This window comes from Fusarium subglutinans (assembly GCF_013396075.1).
Source record: "Fusarium subglutinans strain NRRL 66333 chromosome Unknown NRRL66333_c0000039, whole genome shotgun sequence".
Classification (NCBI taxonomy): Eukaryota; Fungi; Ascomycota; class Sordariomycetes; order Hypocreales; family Nectriaceae; genus Fusarium; species Fusarium subglutinans.
The window spans coordinates 167,998-188,250 of record NW_023502102.1 but is presented as its reverse complement, the minus strand read 5'-3'; the positions used below and the strand labels follow the sequence as shown (position 1 = coordinate 188,250).

At 50.2% G+C, this 20,253-nt stretch overlaps 5 protein-coding genes across 5 annotated transcripts; 3 read left to right on the top strand and 2 right to left on the bottom strand.

The window, feature by feature from the left end:
* Nucleotides 1-262: 262 nt before the first annotated feature.
* Nucleotides 263-1,925, top strand: FSUBG_4334 (multidrug resistance; the record flags this gene model as incomplete). Its single annotated transcript, XM_036682312.1, has 2 exons — nt 263-424; nt 498-1,925. 2 exons carry the CDS (start codon nt 263-265, stop codon nt 1,923-1,925), a joined length of 1,590 nt encoding a protein of 529 aa, XP_036540154.1.
* A 3,748-nt stretch (nt 1,926-5,673) lies between these two features.
* Nucleotides 5,674-9,894, top strand: FSUBG_4333 (uncharacterized protein; the record flags this gene model as incomplete). Its single annotated transcript, XM_036682311.1, has 1 exon — nt 5,674-9,894. The coding sequence occupies one exon, from the start codon at nt 5,674-5,676 to the stop codon at nt 9,892-9,894; it is 4,221 nt and encodes a 1,406-aa protein (XP_036540153.1).
* A 540-nt stretch (nt 9,895-10,434) lies between these two features.
* On the bottom strand, nt 10,435-11,610 carry FSUBG_4332 (UTP5; the record flags this gene model as incomplete). Its single annotated transcript, XM_036682310.1, has 1 exon — nt 10,435-11,610. The coding sequence occupies one exon, from the start codon at nt 11,608-11,610 to the stop codon at nt 10,435-10,437; it is 1,176 nt and encodes a 391-aa protein (XP_036540152.1).
* Nucleotides 11,611-14,228: 2,618 nt separating this feature from the next.
* Nucleotides 14,229-17,136, top strand: FSUBG_4331 (bromodomain protein; the record flags this gene model as incomplete). The annotated part of the gene is made up of 3 exons (XM_036682309.1): nt 14,229-14,323; nt 14,446-16,723; nt 16,777-17,136. 3 exons carry the CDS (start codon nt 14,229-14,231, stop codon nt 17,134-17,136), a joined length of 2,733 nt encoding a protein of 910 aa, XP_036540151.1.
* A 2,045-nt stretch (nt 17,137-19,181) lies between these two features.
* FSUBG_4330 (thiamine pyrophosphokinase) lies at nt 19,182-20,177 on the bottom strand (the record flags this gene model as incomplete). Its single annotated transcript, XM_036682308.1, has 2 exons — nt 19,182-20,070; nt 20,125-20,177. 2 exons carry the CDS (start codon nt 20,175-20,177, stop codon nt 19,182-19,184), a joined length of 942 nt encoding a protein of 313 aa, XP_036540150.1.
* Between the last annotated feature and the right edge of the window lie 76 nt (nt 20,178-20,253).

The window sequence follows — 20,253 nt, the reverse complement described above, 5'->3', positions numbered from 1 at the left end:
GCATTTAACAAGCATTTTCTCGCTCCCTTGAATCGAACGTTTTGTCAGCTAGACAGGCCGCTATACCGAAGGAGGCAATTTTTCCCACGCTCGATCCACTCGCCAAGCATGGTTAATGACGGGGCAAGCGAGGTTCGAGATACTACAAAGCGTGATGGCATCCTCTTCTTTTTCCTTGTATTATAGCCTCGGTGTACGATTAGACGGTTGAATATTACTCTTTTCTTATATTATCTTATATTCTCTATTTGATGTGCATACCATGAGTCGAACTGACGAAGAGAATCCCGGGGTCCAGGCTGGACGAAGCCGGGACTCTTCTATGGACGTTGAGAAGCTCGGTCGTCAACGACCTGAAGTGTTTAAGTCGATATGGGCCGAGCTAGGGTTTGGTTTCTCTGTATTTTGTTCCATGTTAATGGCTGTAAGTCCTATATCTCATAATCATTGTTCTACACCACACCACCACTGTTCAATGCAGGCACTGACATCATCAGGAATTCTTCGTCAGTGGATTTCATGTTATCCTTCCACCATTAGCCGAAGAACTCAATATCCCAGCTGCTTCACAAACATGGCCTTCAAGTGTTTTCTCTCTTATAACAGGAGCAATGCTTCTACCCATGGGCCGCCTAAGCGATATGTATGGCGGATACATCGTCTTCAATGGTGGTCTTCTGTGGTTCATGCTCTGGGCACTCATTGCGGGATTCAGCAAGAACTACATGATGCTCATCTTCTGTCGAGCCCTCCAAGGCTTCGGCCCTGCGGCATATCTCCCTGGTGGCGTTATGCTGATGGGCAAATATTATCGCCCCGGACCTCGAAAGAATCTCATCTTTGCTCTGTACGGAGCATTTGCACCCCTGGGGTTCTTCTTTGGTATCTTCGTTGCAGGTCTAACAGCAGAGTATCTTGACTGGCGCTGGTATTTTTGGATCGGCACTATCGTGTTTGCCGTTGTCTCTTCCGTTTCCCTTCTCGCTGTCCCTTTCGACTTCCGCGACAGAAAGAGTGATATCACCATGGATTGGTGGGGTGTTGGAACTATTGTTCCTGGCCTTCTCCTTGTTGTCTACTCTCTGACGGATAGTTCACATGCCCCCCACGGCTGGGCTACACCCTATATCATCGTCACACTGATCCTCGGAGTCATGTTCCTGGCCAGCGCATGGTACGTCGAAACGCATAAAGCCCGAGTTCCTCTGTTGCCCGCCGACCTCTTTGCGCCTAAGGGTATGAATCGTCTGCTAGCCGTGCTCTTCATGGCCTTCGGCACCTTTGGCCTCTTCCTCTTCTACTCAAGCTTCTATATGGAGTTGGTCTTGCACAGATCACCACTCATAACTGCGGTCTGGTACATCCCCATGTGCGTTGGTGGTCTCATCATTGGCACCGTTGGAGGCTTCACACTGCACTTCCTACCAGGGCGAGTGCTGCTGTTCATCTCGTCACTGGCCAATGCGATTACCATGTTGCTGTTTGCCCTTATGCCTGAGAACCCCAACTATTGGGCCTGGGTTTTCCCGGCAATGGTATGTTGCACCATCGGCATCGACATCACATTCACAGTCAGCAACATCTTCCTGACCACCAACATGCCAAGCCATAGACAGGGGCTCGCGGGAGCTCTAATCAACAGTGTTCTGTTTCTGGGAATCAGTTTCTTCCTTGGTATTGCAGACATTGCGGTTGCAGAAACGGCGAATCTGGGACTTCGAAAAAGCTACAAGGTGGCATTCTGGCTGGCCTTTGGCGTGGCATCGATTCCGTTGCTCCTCATCCCGTTCATCCAGATTGGGTCCGCTAAGAGCGAGCTTACAATGGATGAGCGGCAGAGATTGGAGAATCCACCATCTGCAGGAGAATCGGAGGCAGAGCAGGAGGCAGAAACACAGCCACAACCACAGGAGCCAAAGAGTTGAGGTCCTCAGAGAGCAAAAGATCTCTGACCTAAACTTAGGGTGTCAAAATAACCTAATCTAAAGAGCAATAATTATATACTAAGCCTACCTAAATTTACCTCAGTCTTTTTGTCACATAGAATAGAGGTCTCAAGTTTTCTTGCTTCCCCTGATCCCCGAAAAAGGGCAGCGATCACTATTCATGCTACATGCTCTCTACTACTCGATCAATGCCTTTTCACATGCATGAAATGTTGTTGAGACGCTTATTACCCATAGGGCGAAAGTATGGAGTGCCACCGTTGAGTATAATAAATATGTTGATATGCGGTTGAGTATGATCTCCCCGGGCTATAATACAAGATTAGATCCAGGTACCGATTGAACCACGCGAAGGAAACGTTATTCACCCCATCGGACATCTCTGCTTCATCAAACCTACAGGGTCAAAGATAGCACAGAAGTAAGCACCCTACGAAGCATTGGCCTGCCCTTGGAAGCAAAAATCTTCTGATATTATGCTAAGATGCCAGAACTATACAACCAAAGGTCTACCAAATCTATACTACGTTATACTAAATTGACATCAGTCTTTTCGTCACGTAGTAGAGGTCCCAAGTCGCCTTCCCTCGCCAATCTGATTAAACATCTGTCCGTTGAGTCTTGAATCGCCATTGAGCAACATGACTCAAGATAATAGTAGAAATGCTCTCCTAATAATAGTGCCCCAACTGCCGCTGTTTCAGGACATTCATAACAAAAACGTGACCCGGCAACCCGGGTTTTGGACAAGAAGCCGATTACAACAGTAACGTCACGATGTAACTGGACCCTCCGGAAGATAGCGGCTCTCTTACGCAGAGTTGAGTTGTTTCTTGGTTTCAGAGTCTACCAATTTAGAGCTGCAACGCAGATGCAAAGGACCACACGCCCCTGCATGAAATGATGAGATAGCAACGTATTCCCTGGCTGCCACCTCTATAAATGACCAGGATTCAACGTGGTGAGCCAGGGTTGCAGGCGCCACAATGTGGTTTTCTGCAATAGTGGCTGGCAAGATAATGAAACCAGCAACAGGTCCGCGAACGGCGGTTTTACAGATGAGAAAACGTTGACAAGAGCTTGTGTCGTTGAGGCTTGGCCGTTGCGAACTGAGGGAGGCGTTTTTGGAGTTGAAACCACGATAACCCTGGTCAAAACGGCCCAGAGTTCTGGTGTGCCCATTAAAACCCCTGTCGATGATCGAGATTGAGAGGTAGCCAAGATATCAAAGTCCTTGATATGCTGTTACAAGCCAAGACATTGCTTACCACTTGATCATTTATTTATTGGTATAAGCGATACGGGACGGGACGAGCTCCAAGTCTGACATCCGTCGTCATCACTGATCATCATGGACGAATCTTGACGTGCACACCGTTCGTTTTTCACCGCGACATTGCTTCAGCCAAGCCCAAGCCCAAGCCATCTGCGGCTGCTCTGCAGTTTGAGCGGAGCATCCCAGGGACTAGCACTAAAAGTAGCATTGGGCCTATGGGGAACCTCAAAGGCCATGAGGAACAGGGACTAGAAACTTGGCCGCGAGTGGATTCGGATTCTTCGGTAGAGTGGGCGTTGAAATCCTCTGCCGCTTCCGGGGAACCAAAAAAACAGGGCACGCATGACGAAAGATGGTGGGTATCTGTTCCAGCGTAGGATTCGACAGTCATCAACGGCGCTATCTAAAGCCACAGTCAGAAAATGGCATCTCGTTGATGCTCATTGGAAGATTATTTGTTATTTTGTTAGATGATGGAGGGTAGAGAAATCTGGGGGATAAGCCTGGGCCCGCATGCGAAACGAGGTAAAACATGCGAGGGAAAAGTCTTCTTTTTTGTTTCTTTTTTCGGTATTAGATCATTGGTCGACGGAGAGAAGAGAAGGATCAATCTTGTGGAGACTGGCGTTTCTAGTTTCCGATGGTTATGTACATTGAATTGAGTGGATGGAAGAGAGAAAAGAGACCCATAGCATCGCGATCTGGTCATTTCTTACAGACTCATAGAGATCCAATCTTCAAGAGCAAAGGCATTATCGCGAAGGGATTAAGGGATGCTGTTGCTGCAATATCAGCTGAGCCCTATAGCACATCCAAGCATGCATTGGTTTACCAGACTCTCCCTTTAGCATTGATCAAGTTAGACTTGTTCATGGGCGGGTTTAGTGTAAATTGTAGAGTGTGGCATCCCATGCCGTTTTCAATCATTAACATCTGCCTTGTCCGGAGTAAAGCCTCAACTCTGTTTCTATGTACGTTTTAGGTTTAAGATTATTTACATCGACTTTTCCATAAACAACATTCATTCACTCACTCTTACTCTGCGCGATTCAGAAAACGTCTTGTCCATCGAAATTGAATTGAATTGGCCGGTGAAAAAGTCTTGGTATCGTCCCACTTAAGTCAACGGGCATGGAAGCATCCTTTCTCCAACTTCCAACTTTTTACAGCTTTGCGACACTGGATCCAATTCAGTCAGTCCTTCTTTTCTTCTTTTGCGCCGATACCATTGTTACGCAACCACAGCAGGCAGTGGAGGCCAATCTCTCTGCCAACATCAGCCGTACCGCGACTTGTACAACTCTGACCGACCCTTTATCTCGTTGTTTGCTTCTTGTACGCCTAGGACCTTGCGTACCTTAAGGTACTTGGCTGACCCGAGAGGTACATACACGACCTTGCACTGCGCTTCAACGCTTATATTGACTCGTCTTCTTAAAGCTTCCTCGTTGCACTGCGCATGCAAATGCGCGCCGTCAGGTACGAGCCAATTCTTCTCGCAGCCACGTTTTTTCTCTGGTTCCCTGCATCGCCTCATTTCATCTCATATCTGTCTTCTTATTTGTTTGTCTGTCTGTCTGTCTATCTCTGTCTTTGTCTTGAGTTGCGGGCCTTTCCGAGCGTACCTGGTTCGCTCAGTACCTGGATCATCCTGTCTCTCCATGCGACGCGACCCAGCATTGAAACACCAGGATACCTTTCCGCTTGGCTTGTGCGTTGCGCTACACTACCAATTCGATCCAGCTAATTCGTCTCCCTTTGTCAGTGCAAGTCTGTGCTGCGCTGGCGATAGTTATTATACTCTCCAGCCATTTCCGTCTTGCTTATATAAAAGTCGACTTTTGGCTTCCCGCCTTGTTCCCGTTGCTACAAGGACCCCTGCCTTCAAATATCCGTTCGTCAAACTCTGAACAAAAGTCTCGCCGTTTTGGTCCAGCCATCCTAACTTTACTTCTAGACATCTTCGCGTTGTCGCGCCGTGACCTTTTGTTCTCCAATTCTCCTCCGCCAACAGCTTCAAGAGCTTCAACGTCCTTGCGCTCGAGCTCTCGACCCTGGTCTGACACCGGCTTCCCACTATCGCAAACTACTACCGAAACTGCGACACCTGCAGCCAGCTATCATTAAAGCACACCGACTTCAGCCCAGCATATCATGGGTTGCTGACCCGTGACCTTTCATTACCACACTACGACTGCAGTCACTTCGATAACAGCTGTCAGTGCATTCGCTGTGCTGCGCTGCTGTGCCCGTTCGTCCTCGATTACATTCGGGTACTTGGAACCGAATCTGGCCAATCTTGTCCATTTATATCCAATTCCCTGTCTGTCACGGCGATCTGGATGCTAAGCGCATCCTTGCTTGATAAGAATTAACACAAAGGCAGCTTCCTCCCTGCCTTGTTCGGTTGGCGCAGGATCGCTCGACGTTTGCGCTCGCCAATCAGTCATCATGACTTCTCCAAAGCCTACAATATCTGACCGCGGCCAAGAGAACGACGACACCCTTATGGAACCTGTGCTATCGTCTCCTCTTTCAACGCCTCAAACAACAAGCCCTGAGCTGGTCTCGTTTCAGTCGCTGGCCGACCAAACATCAACACCACTCAGCATCATGGACGATTCATGCTTTCTTGACATCGACAAGTTCATCGCAAGCGGTCTTGGGTCAAGTAGTGTTAGTGCTGGTATCGACAAACCTACAGTGTCTTCCAGCCAATCGCCAGCGATTACAGCGGGGTCGCCCGCTAGACCCTCGGACCATAGCACTAAGAGCCAACGCAACGCAGATCCTCTTGGATGTACAGGGACAAATACAGATGGCGGCCTCGCCGAACAGACACGTGCCGCTCATGAGGACAATGTTTCTGGATCAGTCGAGAAGGAATCAAAGTTACAACACACTTCCAATCGGCAATCGTATCAGACATCTCAAGAATACGGCCAAACAAAGCCATTAGAGGTCATTGCGCAGGCAAAAATCATCTCGCCAGCGGGAGCTGCATCAAACACGACAGGCTTCGATACCCAAAATAGCATCGCCCCATCAAATACCGGCGAGCCCAGTCTTGGTTTCAGGGGCCTTCATTCCGATCAGTACGAGTATCGAATAGATAGTTCGAGCAAAAATCAGCAATACGAGACTGCTCCTGCATCTATAGGACCTTTATCGGTGGAAAGGCTCCCTGCGTCAGGGATAGCCACAGCACCAGCGCAGGCAAGCAGCCACTGTAGTGCTCCTCAAAGCGCCACCCAGGCCATGTCAAGCACGGCCTCCACTAGCAACAATTCTGTTCCCCCTGGACATCAAAGATACCGCACCGGTCATTCCTCACACGACTCCCGCGACAACGACTTTCCTCCCTCTCACACAACATCCCTTTCTTCTCGAGTCGCTGGCATAAAACTCGATACGACTTTTGTCAAGCCCACGCCAAGGCCCATTGTTCGTACAGTGCCCGACTCACCTTCGCTCAATATCCAACATCCAACTCCCGACATCACCTCCCAGGCCCGATCTGGAGCATACGTCGGGAACATCGCACAACTCGAAGCGACCGCCGAACGATTGTCTATGACCAGTTCCATCGACGATGCGATTCGAGATTTACACACTGAATTAAAGCGATCCGATAGCAGACGTTCTTCCATCCTTGCTGCCAGCGTCAAAGCCTCAGGGTCCATCGACGATTACACCAGTAACACCGGCTCCGCTATCGAACAACTAAGACGACATCCTTCCATCGCTTCTTCCATCGTTTCTACAAATAACGCTGCACGCCACGGTGGTTATTCCCCCGGTGGATACGTACTTTCGCCTAATCACTCCTTTACCGGACGTCTTCGATCAGGATCCAAGAATTCGGCTGGCCGACCAGACTTTGATCTCGATACTGTTCTATCCCGTCACGGCCCAGGCAAAGCATCTGTTAGAAGTGTCCGGTCGACTAAGGTCTCGCTTGCCGAGATCTCGGAATCAGAGCCTATTGCACTAACTCAAGACGTCCTCGACATGGCCGACAAAACACCGGTCAAGAACCCCGAGTGTGAATCTCTCCTCCCCGATGAGCTCCGTGATGCCAATATGCCCGCCACCGACGTCTTTCAAAATATGATGGGAGACGATGATTTTATGAACTCCAAGAACGAGCATCCGCAGCCCGATGCGAGCACTGGTCTTCTTGCCGATCAAGAGTCTAGGGATCCTAAGCGACCCGGAAGTTCACATTCAGATACAACATTCCAACAATGCCAGGATGCATTTGGTGACTTTGATGGCGTTCACTGGGTGCCTGATCAAGATGACCCTTACTCCCTCCCCGATGACTTGGAGCCTCAACCCCAGCCCCGACCTCGACAGCGACAAATGAGCCATTCCGAACATGTTCGGCCACAGTCTTACTTTGACCCCGAGTCTGGCCAACAAATGCTGTACTACCCTGCGCGGGTTCCCGCAATGCTCAACCTACCCCCCAAACTGTCCAATAAACCCAAGGCCAATGAAAGAAATAAGCGTCGCTCCCAGGTGATGAGTGCTATGTTCGAAGGCAACAGGCAGTCGAAGATGATGGATGCCGATGCAAAGGCACAAGAGCGCGATACTACGAGAGATTCCTGGCTCCCTGACCCTCTTGCTGGTCATCGAGAGTCATTTGCTGCTTTATCATCCGATGGATTCGGCAATTTTGGCCAGGAACCAGAGACAATTCGTTCTGTCCACTCGGATCAAGATGTTCCTCCTGCTGTGCAACCTGAAGCCAATTCCAATGCTCCGATTGAGACACTGAGGCGCCCTCAACGGTTGTCTCGGAACGAACTTGACAAGCGAAAGTCAAGAATGTCAAACTTGCCTCCACAACTCAGAGCAAGCGCCTACTTTGATCTACCCGACAACACTCAAGGAGAGATCGAGGTTAAGGATGGCTCAGCCATGGCCACCCTGGAAAGCATTCTAGATGCTTCGGCAAACGCCCCTGTCAGTGCATTTACCGACCATGAACGTGCAGGCAGACTTGGAAAGGAAGTTTACGGCAAAGAAAAGAAGCGAGCTTCAGTTGCTGCATCCACGGTTCTTCAGCCCGAAGGCGATAAGAAACATGCCAGAAAGAGTTCCTCTTTTATGTGGCTTGGCAAACGTCACAGCCATGTCAGTGATGATGACAAGGATCACAAGTCAGAGTCTGGGCTGGGACCTGTCAACGCTGACAGGAATACGAATGAGCATGATGGACTCGCCCATAGCGTGGATGGTCGTAGCGATGGTCATGGTGATGATGAGCAACAAGCCGAAGATGAAGCTGAGGACCTGTCTGAGGAGGAAGGTTACAATGGACCCCCAACAACACTCTTGGCCGAGTTACAGTTGCGAAAGCAGCAGCAAAAAGAACGCACGCAGCGAACATTCCCAGGAGGTATGCATGCAACACTGTTGGAGATGGATGCTGTCGCCGAAACTCAGAAGAAGGCAAGAAACAACAAGCGTATCAACCTGGCATGGGAAGAAGGTCAGGCACAAGCTGTTGATGAGGATTCCGATGATGAGGATATTCCTCTGGCTGTCATTGCAGCACGTAACCAAGGTGCAAAGAATGTTATGGATCTTCAACGCCCTATTGGTCTGATGGAGCGTCGTGAGATGGAAGAGAACGAACCCCTCAGTCACCGCCGAGCTCGTCTGCATGGCCAGGATCCTCGATCTATGATAATTAGCCACAGGCCTAGCATGAACAACCTCAGTGCCAATCATCTCCCCACGACTCCCCACTCGGCACACCAATCTGTGGCCCAACTTTCTTTACAAAACGCATCAACTGAGCAGGATGACGAGTTTGAGGGAGAGACTCTTGCTGATAGAAAGCGACGGCTTGCGGCCAAGGAGGAAGCAGAGAACCTTCTACCTAAAGCCCGGCCTGTCAGCAGTGCGTTCTCCGTTGAGCTCCTCAATCAATTTGAGGATCCTGAAGAGAAGAAGAAGAAAGAGGAAGAGAATAAGCCCAAGTTGGTCGAGGAGGAAACCCTGGGCCAACGACGAAAACGTCTACAAGCTGAGCGAGAAGCCCGTGAGCGTGAGATGAGTTTCAACCAACTAAACGCCAGCGCCGAAGAGGCTGAGGCACCGATCCCAGGAATCAACGGGCGCATGCACCAGTTGTCCAGCGTTCTCTCTGCCCATCCTAAAAGGGAGATCAACCAAGCCCAGGAGGAGCGCGCTCGTATGGAACATGAGAGGAGGCTTCTGAGAGAGCGTGACGCTAAGATGGCCGCTTATCGAAGCCAAATGCCGCAGGCTCTCGGTGGTCCTAGCAATGCGCAATCTGGAGGTTACCTTGGAGGTACTTTCAACAATGGTCTTGGTGGTCAGAACTCCCAAGCCGCCATGTCTTCTCCTGCCCTTCATACGCAACTTTTCAATCAACCAGCACTTAACCACCGAAAGAGCGCTGTGTTCAGTACTTACGGGGTCCCCATGCAACAGGCCCCATATGGCGGGTCAGCTACAAACCTGGGTGCGATGAACATGGGGTATAATGGCATGCCCAACGGCATGAGCCCTTACGGCGCTGGTGCAATGAGTGTTTATGGTGGAGGCATGTTGCAACCTGGTATGCAAATGCCTGGTCAAGGTGGTTCTAGCAACAGAATCGAACAATGGCGTCAGGGCGTGCACCCTTAAGCAGTTCAATAGCTCGTCGGCTGTTAGCATGGTCTGCAAGTACCTTTTCTAAGACGACACATCTGGAAGATACATTCAATGTACTATTTTAAGGAAACATAGAAGGGAAGGAGAAGCTTTTTACAGGTGTTGTGGATAGAGGTCAATGGTGGGATAACATCTTGAGGAATTTGCTTTTTCTTGTTCTGCATGGCACCTAGCATTGCATGGCGCTGGAAATACTTGCGACGCTGGAAGGGCACAGCTATTTTTTTGACAATCTAATCGTTTTAATATGTTTTTTTATTCTGGGATTGCGTCTTCAATCCGGCAGCATGTAGTTCTAGACTAGGAGGACGAACACGATGATATGACCAAAACTACGAATGTCCAGATACTCAACAGTGATGCAATGCGTGGGGAGGTATCAACTCGTCATATTGCAAGAAACAGACATACAGAAAAATTAAGCAACCCAATGTCTACAAGACCAACGCCAGGATGATAACAAGCCTTCCCTCCCCCTTTTCAGTCTTCTACATGCTTTTGAAATCCTTTGCTTTACCTCCGCTTGCCAAAGCTACCAGCGGTCTTTTGCAATTTGGATGGTGGTGCGGATGCAGCTTCAACATCGCTCTCCTCATCCTCACCCATAGACTCGTCCACATCGTCATGGTTGACCTCATCCTCGTCCAAAGACTCCTCGGCATCGCTGTCGTCCTCCTCACCGGCTGAATCCTCCTCGTCGTCAGAGTCACCAACAAAGCCGTTGGTAATGGGAACATCGTCATCTGAATCGTCAAACTCGGTGTCAAGGCCTCGCCTTCGACCAGGCGTGCGCGCAGCATCGTCCTCACCCTCAACCCAAATAACATCCTCGTCATCTTCGTCAGAGTCCGAGTTATCGCCGTTGTGAAGACCGGGGCGCGACATCTTGCGACGAAGATCCATTTGGCCCTCGAGCATGTCGAGCTTGCCCTTCAGGGCGAGGAGACTTGAAAGACCCTTGGCGCGCTCGGCGAGAACCTTTTGCAGGCCGCTGAGACTGTGGATAACCTTGGGCTGAGAAGCGAGGGCACCACCGTGGGCGACCAGTGTCCACTGGACCCAAGTCATAAGATTCCCGGCGCGACCAGGGCGGCGGTACAAGCGAGCGGCGAGCTTGGTAAGAAGAGTACCGGCTAGAGCGCTATCGAGGCGCTCAATGGTGTTGCGGATGGTAGGGAGATCGGTGGTGTGCAGACACGACTCGAGAAGGTCTGTGTCGTCGGTACGGAGGGCCTGAGAGAGAACGGTGGTAAGGGACTGGTGTGTTGGGGCCACAATGGCATTTCTCGAAGGCTGGGAGACGACTGCGCCGTTGAGTGCGGAAGGTACATCAATGATATCGTTCTCTGCACGGAGAAGCTCTCCAAAAGAAGGCGATGTTCCCTCAGCGTCTGATTCTTCGTCGTTAGACTGGCCATTGGGCTTTTGCTTGGCGGCCTTTTGGCGGGTGCTTGTCACGGCAGTTTCCTGAGCGGCTTGCTCCTCCTTTAGACTCTCAGCATCGGAGATATCTTCGTCGCTGTCGTTATCGGACGAGATCTCAATGGTCTCAACCTGCGAGGGCTGGAGGGCGTCGGGTCCGGCGATGGATGCCTTTGACTCGTCGATGACGGACTTGTTAGGGATTCGAGCGCTGGTTCTAGCGACGGGAGCGGCCAGCTTGACCGGCGCTTTGCGTTTTGTTGACATTATGTGTAGGTTTTGATGTGAAGCGCAGTAGATGATGAGCGGTCGCGTGCAGGGATTCGTCGGTGATGAGATTCAGCGACGGGTGATTAATTCAAGAAGCAAGGGGTTAATGCGACTCTCGTTTCTTTGGATAGTATCTTTTCCGTAGTAAATGAGGAAAAGTGATACTGTTGAACGTTATCAATGGAAAATTTGACGAACCCGTCGCTCGGTCTCGAGTGAAGGAACTTTTTTTCTGGAACCCCAGCTCGACTCTGGTGGTTGCCCCACAAGCGATAAGATTAGAGTAAGCTGGTCACGTGCGCAGCCACAGCAAGAGTGCCACATGATGAGTCATGCATGGTGGCTGTCTCACTAGCTTCCATCGGTAAGGAGAATATCCAGGCTACTACTCCGTAAGAGTCCATGAATGGCCCCAATGCGGCCTGACCTTGAGCTTGGGAGAGCCATTTAATTACAGTGATTGGCCTCACGGCAGCCTCTGAATGAAGATAGCGGTGATTGGACGAAGTGGATTGATAGTGGACTCGAGATAGGCTGCAATTGGTCACATCCGCAACCTTGACATTCGCTTCCGGAGGGATCATCTCGTAGTCTGTGGCCTCAGGAGATGTGAAGTACAAATAATACCCAGCATCATGTAAAATGTTTCCAGTTGCGCAGTGACACAGATCTTGGGAACACAAGCTCGAAACCCGATGTGATTGCTTGTCTTTTTCATTGTTTGCCAACGGGATGGTCACCTGATACCTGCCCTTGCCTGGACTTGAGATCCAAGGTGGACCTGTATCCCGGCTTGGGTATGATGCGTCCCAGTTTCGGTAGAAGGGTGAATGCTGTTAAGTGGCTATAGTGGTTTGCTGCATGACTGCTTATCGACGCGACGTGAACGTGTAAGAGAGGTGTCATAAAAGGCAATGCATGTGCTTCAGTATAAATTGGGTTCTGTTACTGTGACCGTTTTTGAGCTTGTTATTTCATCAGCGCAAGTAAAAGATCTTAATTTGGTCAACATGTGATGATACATTTCAAGTTTCACGACCACTTGTTTGTTCCTTTCTTGAATACGATCATCTTATCTTGTAAGACGAAGCTCGGGAAACGGTGGCATTACGGGGCCGTCATCACTCTCATCCCGTGTCTTTTCGGGTTTGGGGACCTTCCCCCTGCGTTCTGAGGTGTCCTCACCAGCCACATTCAATTGGATGGTTTAGATGAGATAGAGTTCTAGATCGAATTAAGCTCTGAATCAGCTCTGCATAATCGAAATGTATATTCCAGAACAAACATGAATGATCAAACAGCTGATTCACCTATTGTGACTGATTTGAAACGTCCTTCATCTTGATCATCCTCATTATCATGATACTACCAACCTCTACCATAATATCATCCCCAGCCACCCACCATCCACATCCATGACAATGACGGTGGCCGTGGCCCGTGCACCACCTTATAATCCCTTTGATACAAAACTCGGTCAACTAAATTTTTCCATCGCCTCATACCCAATCCCCTTGCCAAGTTGGCCACCCCGTTAGAGACAAGTCAACGGCTCAGCGGAGTTTGCCTTCTTCCCTCATAAATACCACCGCGCCTCCGACCGGGCAAAATTCACTGACGTGCACGCGCTTTTCCCTCAGAGGCTCCCCTTAGATCCAACCCCCCCTACCCCCCTCCCTCCTTCCGGGCCCCGGCCAGAGCAGCACAGCACAGCGCAACGCAACGCTATTGCTCTCTCTCACTGGCAAAAAACTGAACTGCGACCGCAACTGGCCACTCAGAGTTCCTCCTCTCTTGGCAACCACCCTGCCTGCACCTTTTCAGTTAACGGCAAAGCACAAAAAGCACCTTCCGCGCCCGATCACGATAAGAGCTCCTTCCAGTTCTTATTGTTCTCGAAGCCGGCGATCACCACCAAAAAAAATCACCGCCTCCTCCCAATCAATATTGACCTATTATAGGCACAATCACATCTTTCAATCGCATTTATTCACTTTCACACCATAATCAATAATAGGTTTTGTGATTCGAGAGGATTCCTCGAATTGCTCAAACTGTTTCGTCTTTTGATTAGTCATTTTTTATTTCTCCAATTTCTGGCCTTCTTCTTTCTTCTCTTTACCCTTTTACGTACTCTACCTTGTATTGTACTTGTTGCTCCGCTGCGCTGCACTGCACTACACTTGCGCTGCACCCTCACACGCAAAAAAAGACTCCGTCGCGAAATCAGCTGTTCGATTTCCATTGTCAGCGTCATTGCTTCGGTTCTACTCCTCTTTTTTTCGACCACCTCGACCTACCTTGCTCTTGCCTCTTACAGGCTACGAGCTGTTGCCATCGACTCCGCCTACCTACCTTTTTGCCGCTAGGCTACCAGAATTCAGAGGAGCTGCCAATATAAGATCGCGACCCCCCGCCTTCTAATCCAATTTCGCAACTGCGCGACGCGCCTCCATTCCTACGTATCCACTTCTCAATCCCCATCGCGCATCAACACCACGTCGACTCGCGATAATCCTCGACTCATCATTTTCACGTGCGCATCGTTATTTCATGTCGCGACCAGTCAACTAAGCTAGACCTGTATTGACGCGCCTTTATCGCGAACAGCCATTATGGCTTCACCAACCCCCGATGCGACCGCTGCTACAAACGACAATCCGTCGCGCGATGTCACAGTAGAGAAGGAACAAAAGTCCGAAGTCAACGGGTAAGTTGCCCCTCAGCCCTGATGGAGCGCTCCTTTTGCCCGTGCCATCGCGTGCCGCAAGGATGTGATGCATGGCGCAAACGCGCACATCGTTTCTCAGCACTCTCTGACATGTTTATCAGGCATGCGACACCTGAAAAGTCAAAGGACACCCCTGAATCTGCGCCTGTTAATGGCAACGAAGCGGACGATCATCCCGTCGAGAATGGTGTCAATAAGGACGTAGAGATGACAGAGGCGAGCGATGAGAAGAAGCCCTCTCAAGAGCCTCTAGCAGACGGAAAGAACGATCCGAAGTCCGAAGGTGATGATCAGACGAAAGAGACTGGTGATGCCAAATCTGTTGAGGAACCTAAGGCTGCGGAGGACTCCAAGGCTACAGAGGAGGATATCGATATGACAGACGCTGTACCTGCAGAGAAGCTCGATGATGAGAAACCCGCTGAAGATGCGCCTGCAAAAGAGCCTAAGGACGTCGATATGGCAGACAAGCCTGCAGATACCCCGGAAAAGGCCGAGGAAATAGACGGCAAGGCACCCGCTTCCTCCAACGATACCGCAGCTCCCGCCTCAGAGGCTGAAGTCCAACCTACCAGCCTATCTCAGTTGGCCATCGATACCAAGGAAGCGGATGCCCCCAAACCTTCCACAGAGGTGTCGATGCAGGATGCTCCCGTTGGCGACACTTCCGTTAGCTCTAAGGTAGCCCGCGAACGTGAGGATGATGCCACAGACGAGCCTGCACCAAAGCGAGCCAAGACCGAGCCCAAATCTGAAGAACCCGCCGACGTTACGTCCATGGTCTCCAAGACTGAAGCGGCCTCTGTTGAGTCTGCCCCCGAGAAGGAGGTTTCTCGCTTCGCTGGCCTTACCAGATGGAACGAGGCCGATTTCAAGGATCAAACGCTCACCCCTTTTCAACGACGCGAGTTCCGCAAGGTGCTGGGACGCGTGAAGAAGACAAAGGCTGGTGGTCACTTCAAGGACTCAGTCCCCAAAATGTGGCCTCAACTCGCCGACAGCTACTTGGCTAAGATCGAGAAGCCTATGGATCTTTCCGAGATTGACCGGACCTTGCGTGATATTAATGGTGCTTATGTTACGGTCGGTGATTTTCAGGATGCCCTGGTTCTCATGTATGACAACACACGCAACTTCAACGGAACCCTCCATGAGGTCACTGCCGCTGCGTTCAATGCCATTCGAAGCATCTGGGAAGAAGTTGCCACCATTCCACAAGAAGAGGCAGTCAAGCCCAAGCAGGTACCCAAGCCCAAGCCTCCCCGCGAGTCGCGTATCAGCTCCCTCGGCGATTCTATTGCTCGCAAGCCATCTGTTGGACCTGGCGCTAGTCCCGCTGCCGAAAGCGTTTCGTCAAAGCCGCGGCTTGGATCTCAAGAAGCCAATACTGCTGCCACCGAACTACGCCGTGCCTCATCTGCCACTGAGGGCGATCGTCCCAAGCGAACCGTCCGTGCTCCCAAATCAAAGGATATTGACTATACCACGAAGCCTTCGCGAAAGAAGCTTAAGCCCGAGCTGCAGTTCTCCGAAGAAGTATTGAACGATTTGATGTCTCCCAAGAACCACGCCATCAACAACTGGTTCATGGAACCAGTTGATGCCGAAGGACTCAACATTCCCCATTACTACTCCATCATCAAGAAGCCCATGGATCTGGGAAAGGTGGCTCGTATGCTCAAGAGTGGCGACATCAGCAATATCAAGGACTTTGACAAGAACGTGCGGCTGATCTTTTCCAACTGTTATACCTTCAACGGTAGTGTTGACCAAGGTAATACCGTGTCATATGTCGCTTCCCAATTGGAGGACTACTATAACAGCTTGATGAAGGACAAGGAGAGCTGGTTAGCCAGACACGCCAAGGCACATGCTCCTGCTGCTTCCCACGGTAGCGACGAGGAAGAGGAGGACGAGGAGGCCGATGGCGATGAGATAACAGCTCCTCCAACTGCAGACCACAGTAAGGAAGTGCGGGACCTGGAGACGAAACTGAGGGAGGAAAGCGAGAAGCTAACCGACCTTCTGTGTGCCGACTCGCCCAATGAGAGTATGGTGGCAATGCAGAAGACTATTGTTAACGTTGTACAAGAAAGTCTCCTGAAGGCAAAACAGGCTCTAAGTGCGCACCGCACAAAGCATCCTGAGAAGCCCTCTAAGAAGGCCAGTAAGCCAAGCAAGCCTAAGCCCAGTGGATCTGCCCCTCGCAAACCCAGCGGAAGTGTGGCAAACGCGAAGAAGCCCAGTGGCACCAAGAAGGCTGTGAAGAAGACTCTCACAGCGGCAGACAAAGACGCTATCGCTTCTGCTATCAATGATCTTGATGGTGCACAGCTTGACCGCGCTATCGATATTATCAAGCGAGACACTGGCCAAAATGTAAGCTCACCAGTATCGCCCGTGATACCGACAACGTGCTAACGACCCTATAGGAGAATACCGACGGAGAGCTTGAGCTAGACATTGATCAGCTGAGCAATGAAGCTTTGCTCAAACTCTGGGAACTCTGTAAGAAAGTATTGCCAGGGTTCGGGAAGGACACCAATGTGCCATCTTCTCCAGAAGTGACACGGGCAGCGCCGCCTAAGCATACGAAGGCATCGTCGACATCGGCGAAGCCTAAAAAGAATAAGCCCATGAGTGCCCGTGAACAGGAGGAACGAATCGCGCAGCTTCGTGATCTCAGCAACCTGTACAGGCCGGGTCAAGAGCCTGGCGAGAATCAACCTGTGTTGCAGGCTCCCACACCTACGGCCGAGTCCAGTGATGAATCGGACTCGGAGGAGGAGTAGAGATGGCGTCGGGCTGAGAGATGGATTGTATGAGTTGTATGACTTTTTGGGAGCTTGGATGTTTCGTCGACCGGAGAGCATCAGCCACCATTATACCCAGCCGCATGGCTACACCAGGTGTGATGCTTGCTCAAAGGGGCGGCGCGGTGTGCTTGAAAAGCGGAAAAGCGTTCGAGCATGCCACCTCGGATGAGGCAGACAAAACCAAGCCTGATGAATCGATAATGAAGACGTCGTCATAGTTCTTAGCGAACATGGACATTTGGGATCAACAGGGAGTACCTGGCGCACAGAGATATATGGTGATATGATAATAGCGGGCTTTCTGGTGCGAGAAAGCAACGATGTGGCTTGCTGGAGATTCGTGGGGGCAAGGCCATAATTTTGGGGTGATAGCGATACCCTGACTGAGGAGGATCGATAACGCATGGTTGCTTGGTACTATGCGCCAAGGCGAAGTTGGATGGCAGCGGGCATCTGAGCCGCTTGTCGGTGGTTTGTGGCTTTAGATGTAACCATAGCGATAAGAAACTTTGTTATCCCATCCTGTCGCGTACTGTGACGTACATGTTGGAACAGATATGAGTGATTGCTGCTAGACGCTTGGCCGGGAGGCTCGAACAGCTCGAGGTTGGTTGAGTGTTTGTTTGGTGCGTAGAGGTTGATCGATCTCTCGATGTTGTTTTGAAGTCATCTCGTAGTGAGTGGCACAACCCATTGTCGTGGAGCATTTCCGTATGCTATGATGGCGAAGCTGTGCATGTCTTTGATTGCGACACACGACGTGGTTACAATTACCTCGGACTTACGAAGCGATTGTTTTTGTATGACAACGTGGCATTTCGCAAGAAAAGATTTTTGTGGTTGAGTTTATAATCATAAACTCAGTCGTGGTGCAGAAGCGGAGTGTTGGTCGTGTTGGTCTTTGGTGTAAGGTAACCGAGCCTGGTGATGCTTCTGCGGCGTCAAGGGTGTCGAATATGAACCAGAAAGACACGAGAGTATATTAAACCCAAAAGAAGAAAGAAGAGCGTATCGTTGGAGGAGTGTAAGTGAATCATAGAGGTTGTGATGTGGAAGGGAAGATGTCAGTGATGGACTGAACGCCGTGGGGGCAATGTCATGATAGAGAAGAGATATGCCAATACGAAAAGGTCTGAAAATGGTGCAAGTCGTGCCGCAACTGGAGACAGACTGTAATAGTAGACATTACGTTCTCGCACGTGCGAGTAAAATGCAGAGGAAAATGGCCATGAGTGCATCCCGAATAAGTGCTTTGCTTCTGTCGGCGTGAAGCAGAGTCCGTCTGATGTGGCAAGGCGGGGTTGGAGAAGGTCAGCAGACAAAGAGGAGAAAGTACGTACCAATACGATAACAACCAGACGTATGTATATCGCCGTACTGTCAAGTACGTGTAGCAATTTGTCCCAGCATCACATCGTAAAATGCAGTATTCGTCGTTGGTGATTTTGTCGCTGGTAGGTTTTTTCTCTTTTGCTGGTAGAAATTTGGGGGGAGTAAGGTGGACTTTTTTGGTGGGCTGACGGGGGAGGGAGGAGTACTGTTCGGGAAGGAACCTCGCCTCGCCAAACCAGCAAACAGTGTGATATTTGGTGCTGGGAGGTTGACTACCCTGGACAAATAGGCCTTGGAGAACTTGGTGACTAGTTAACACTGGTAAATTTCACTTAGTAGGGAAGATGATGTGATAGATACTTAGCCTTGATAAGTGCAATGAATTGGGATTGGTTCGTGTACACAAAGGCATTGTATTCTTGATATTCGTTACAGGCGATGACTCTCCAGCAGCCAATATTGTGGCGAAAAGGCTTGCCTATCTATGGCTTCGATTTCTCATGCTGTGATCAACTTATATGAAACTACTGTAATTTGAACACTGTAACAAGACGCACTGAATACCTGGTTACACACAAGGGATAAGAAACCTTGAAACCTAAAACCCAGGTCACGAAGCATAATCTAAGTTGAAGGGGCTCTTTTAATGAATTTGTTTTAGAACCAATACAACATCTTAGTTGCACCCATTATTCATCAGACTCCATCGGTACAGGAATCTCTCTCCTCAACCTCGTCTGGATCTCCTCAAAGTCACTCTCGTTCTCTTTCGTGATGAACCCCTTCCTGACCAAGAAGTCGATCATGACGGGACACACATTCGGCTTAAACTCTCCCGCCAACATGCGCTGTACCACTTCCTGACAATCCATCAGCACGAACTCCTCCACTTCATCGTCTCCCGGTCGAGGAATAACATTCTTCGGCATCTCTAGATCAAAGACGTAGATGATATCTGAGTGGAATAGCTTTGACTTGTCGTTGATGTTGGCCAGCGTTATCGCTCCTGCGGGTTCAACGCTCGACGAGACGAGATCTGGCGGTAGACACGCTTCTTCGGTAGATTCGGCTTTGATACATGCAAGTGGCGTATCGCTGGCCTTGATACCACCAGCGACAGTACTGTCAAGAAGACCGGGGTAGCTGAACAGGTGACGACTCCGTCTCGCAACCCAGACTTTTATCTTACCGTCATCACCGCGTACATACCCTGTCAAGTGAGCGCCCCTCGTCGCAATGCCAAACAGCGGAGCAGCAAACCTCTCGACCTGCACGAACTCTCTTGCACCGACCATACGAAAGTACTCACTGTGTTCCTTGTGCAGAATAGGAAACAGATCATCGGCAATGGCTTTATCAACAGCTTCTTGGAATGCAGCATTCGCGTGCTCTGTAAGTGCTGAGCCAGACGGAGGTTCACTCAATGTGACGGTGCGATTGTCGTGGTCGATGGTGAAGGATGCGGGCCATGGCATTAGGGAGACTGTGGCGGGGAGGATGAAGCCATGAGGGCGAGGGTCGGGGGAGAGAAAGAGACGGTAGTAAGGGGTGTATTGTTTTGCAAAGTCCAGAGGAGCACTGAAGTCGTTAGTATCTTGTGAGTTTTGTGAAGAGGGAGAGAACAAAACATACTTGTCAATGGCGGTGATGAGATCAAGCAGTTTGAGGTCTGATGGAGAGGTCATGATAGCGGGGGCGGCATGAATCGTCCAAGTCTTGTAAAGTCCCCTCTGCTGATATCTGAAATGCGCTGAATGCTTG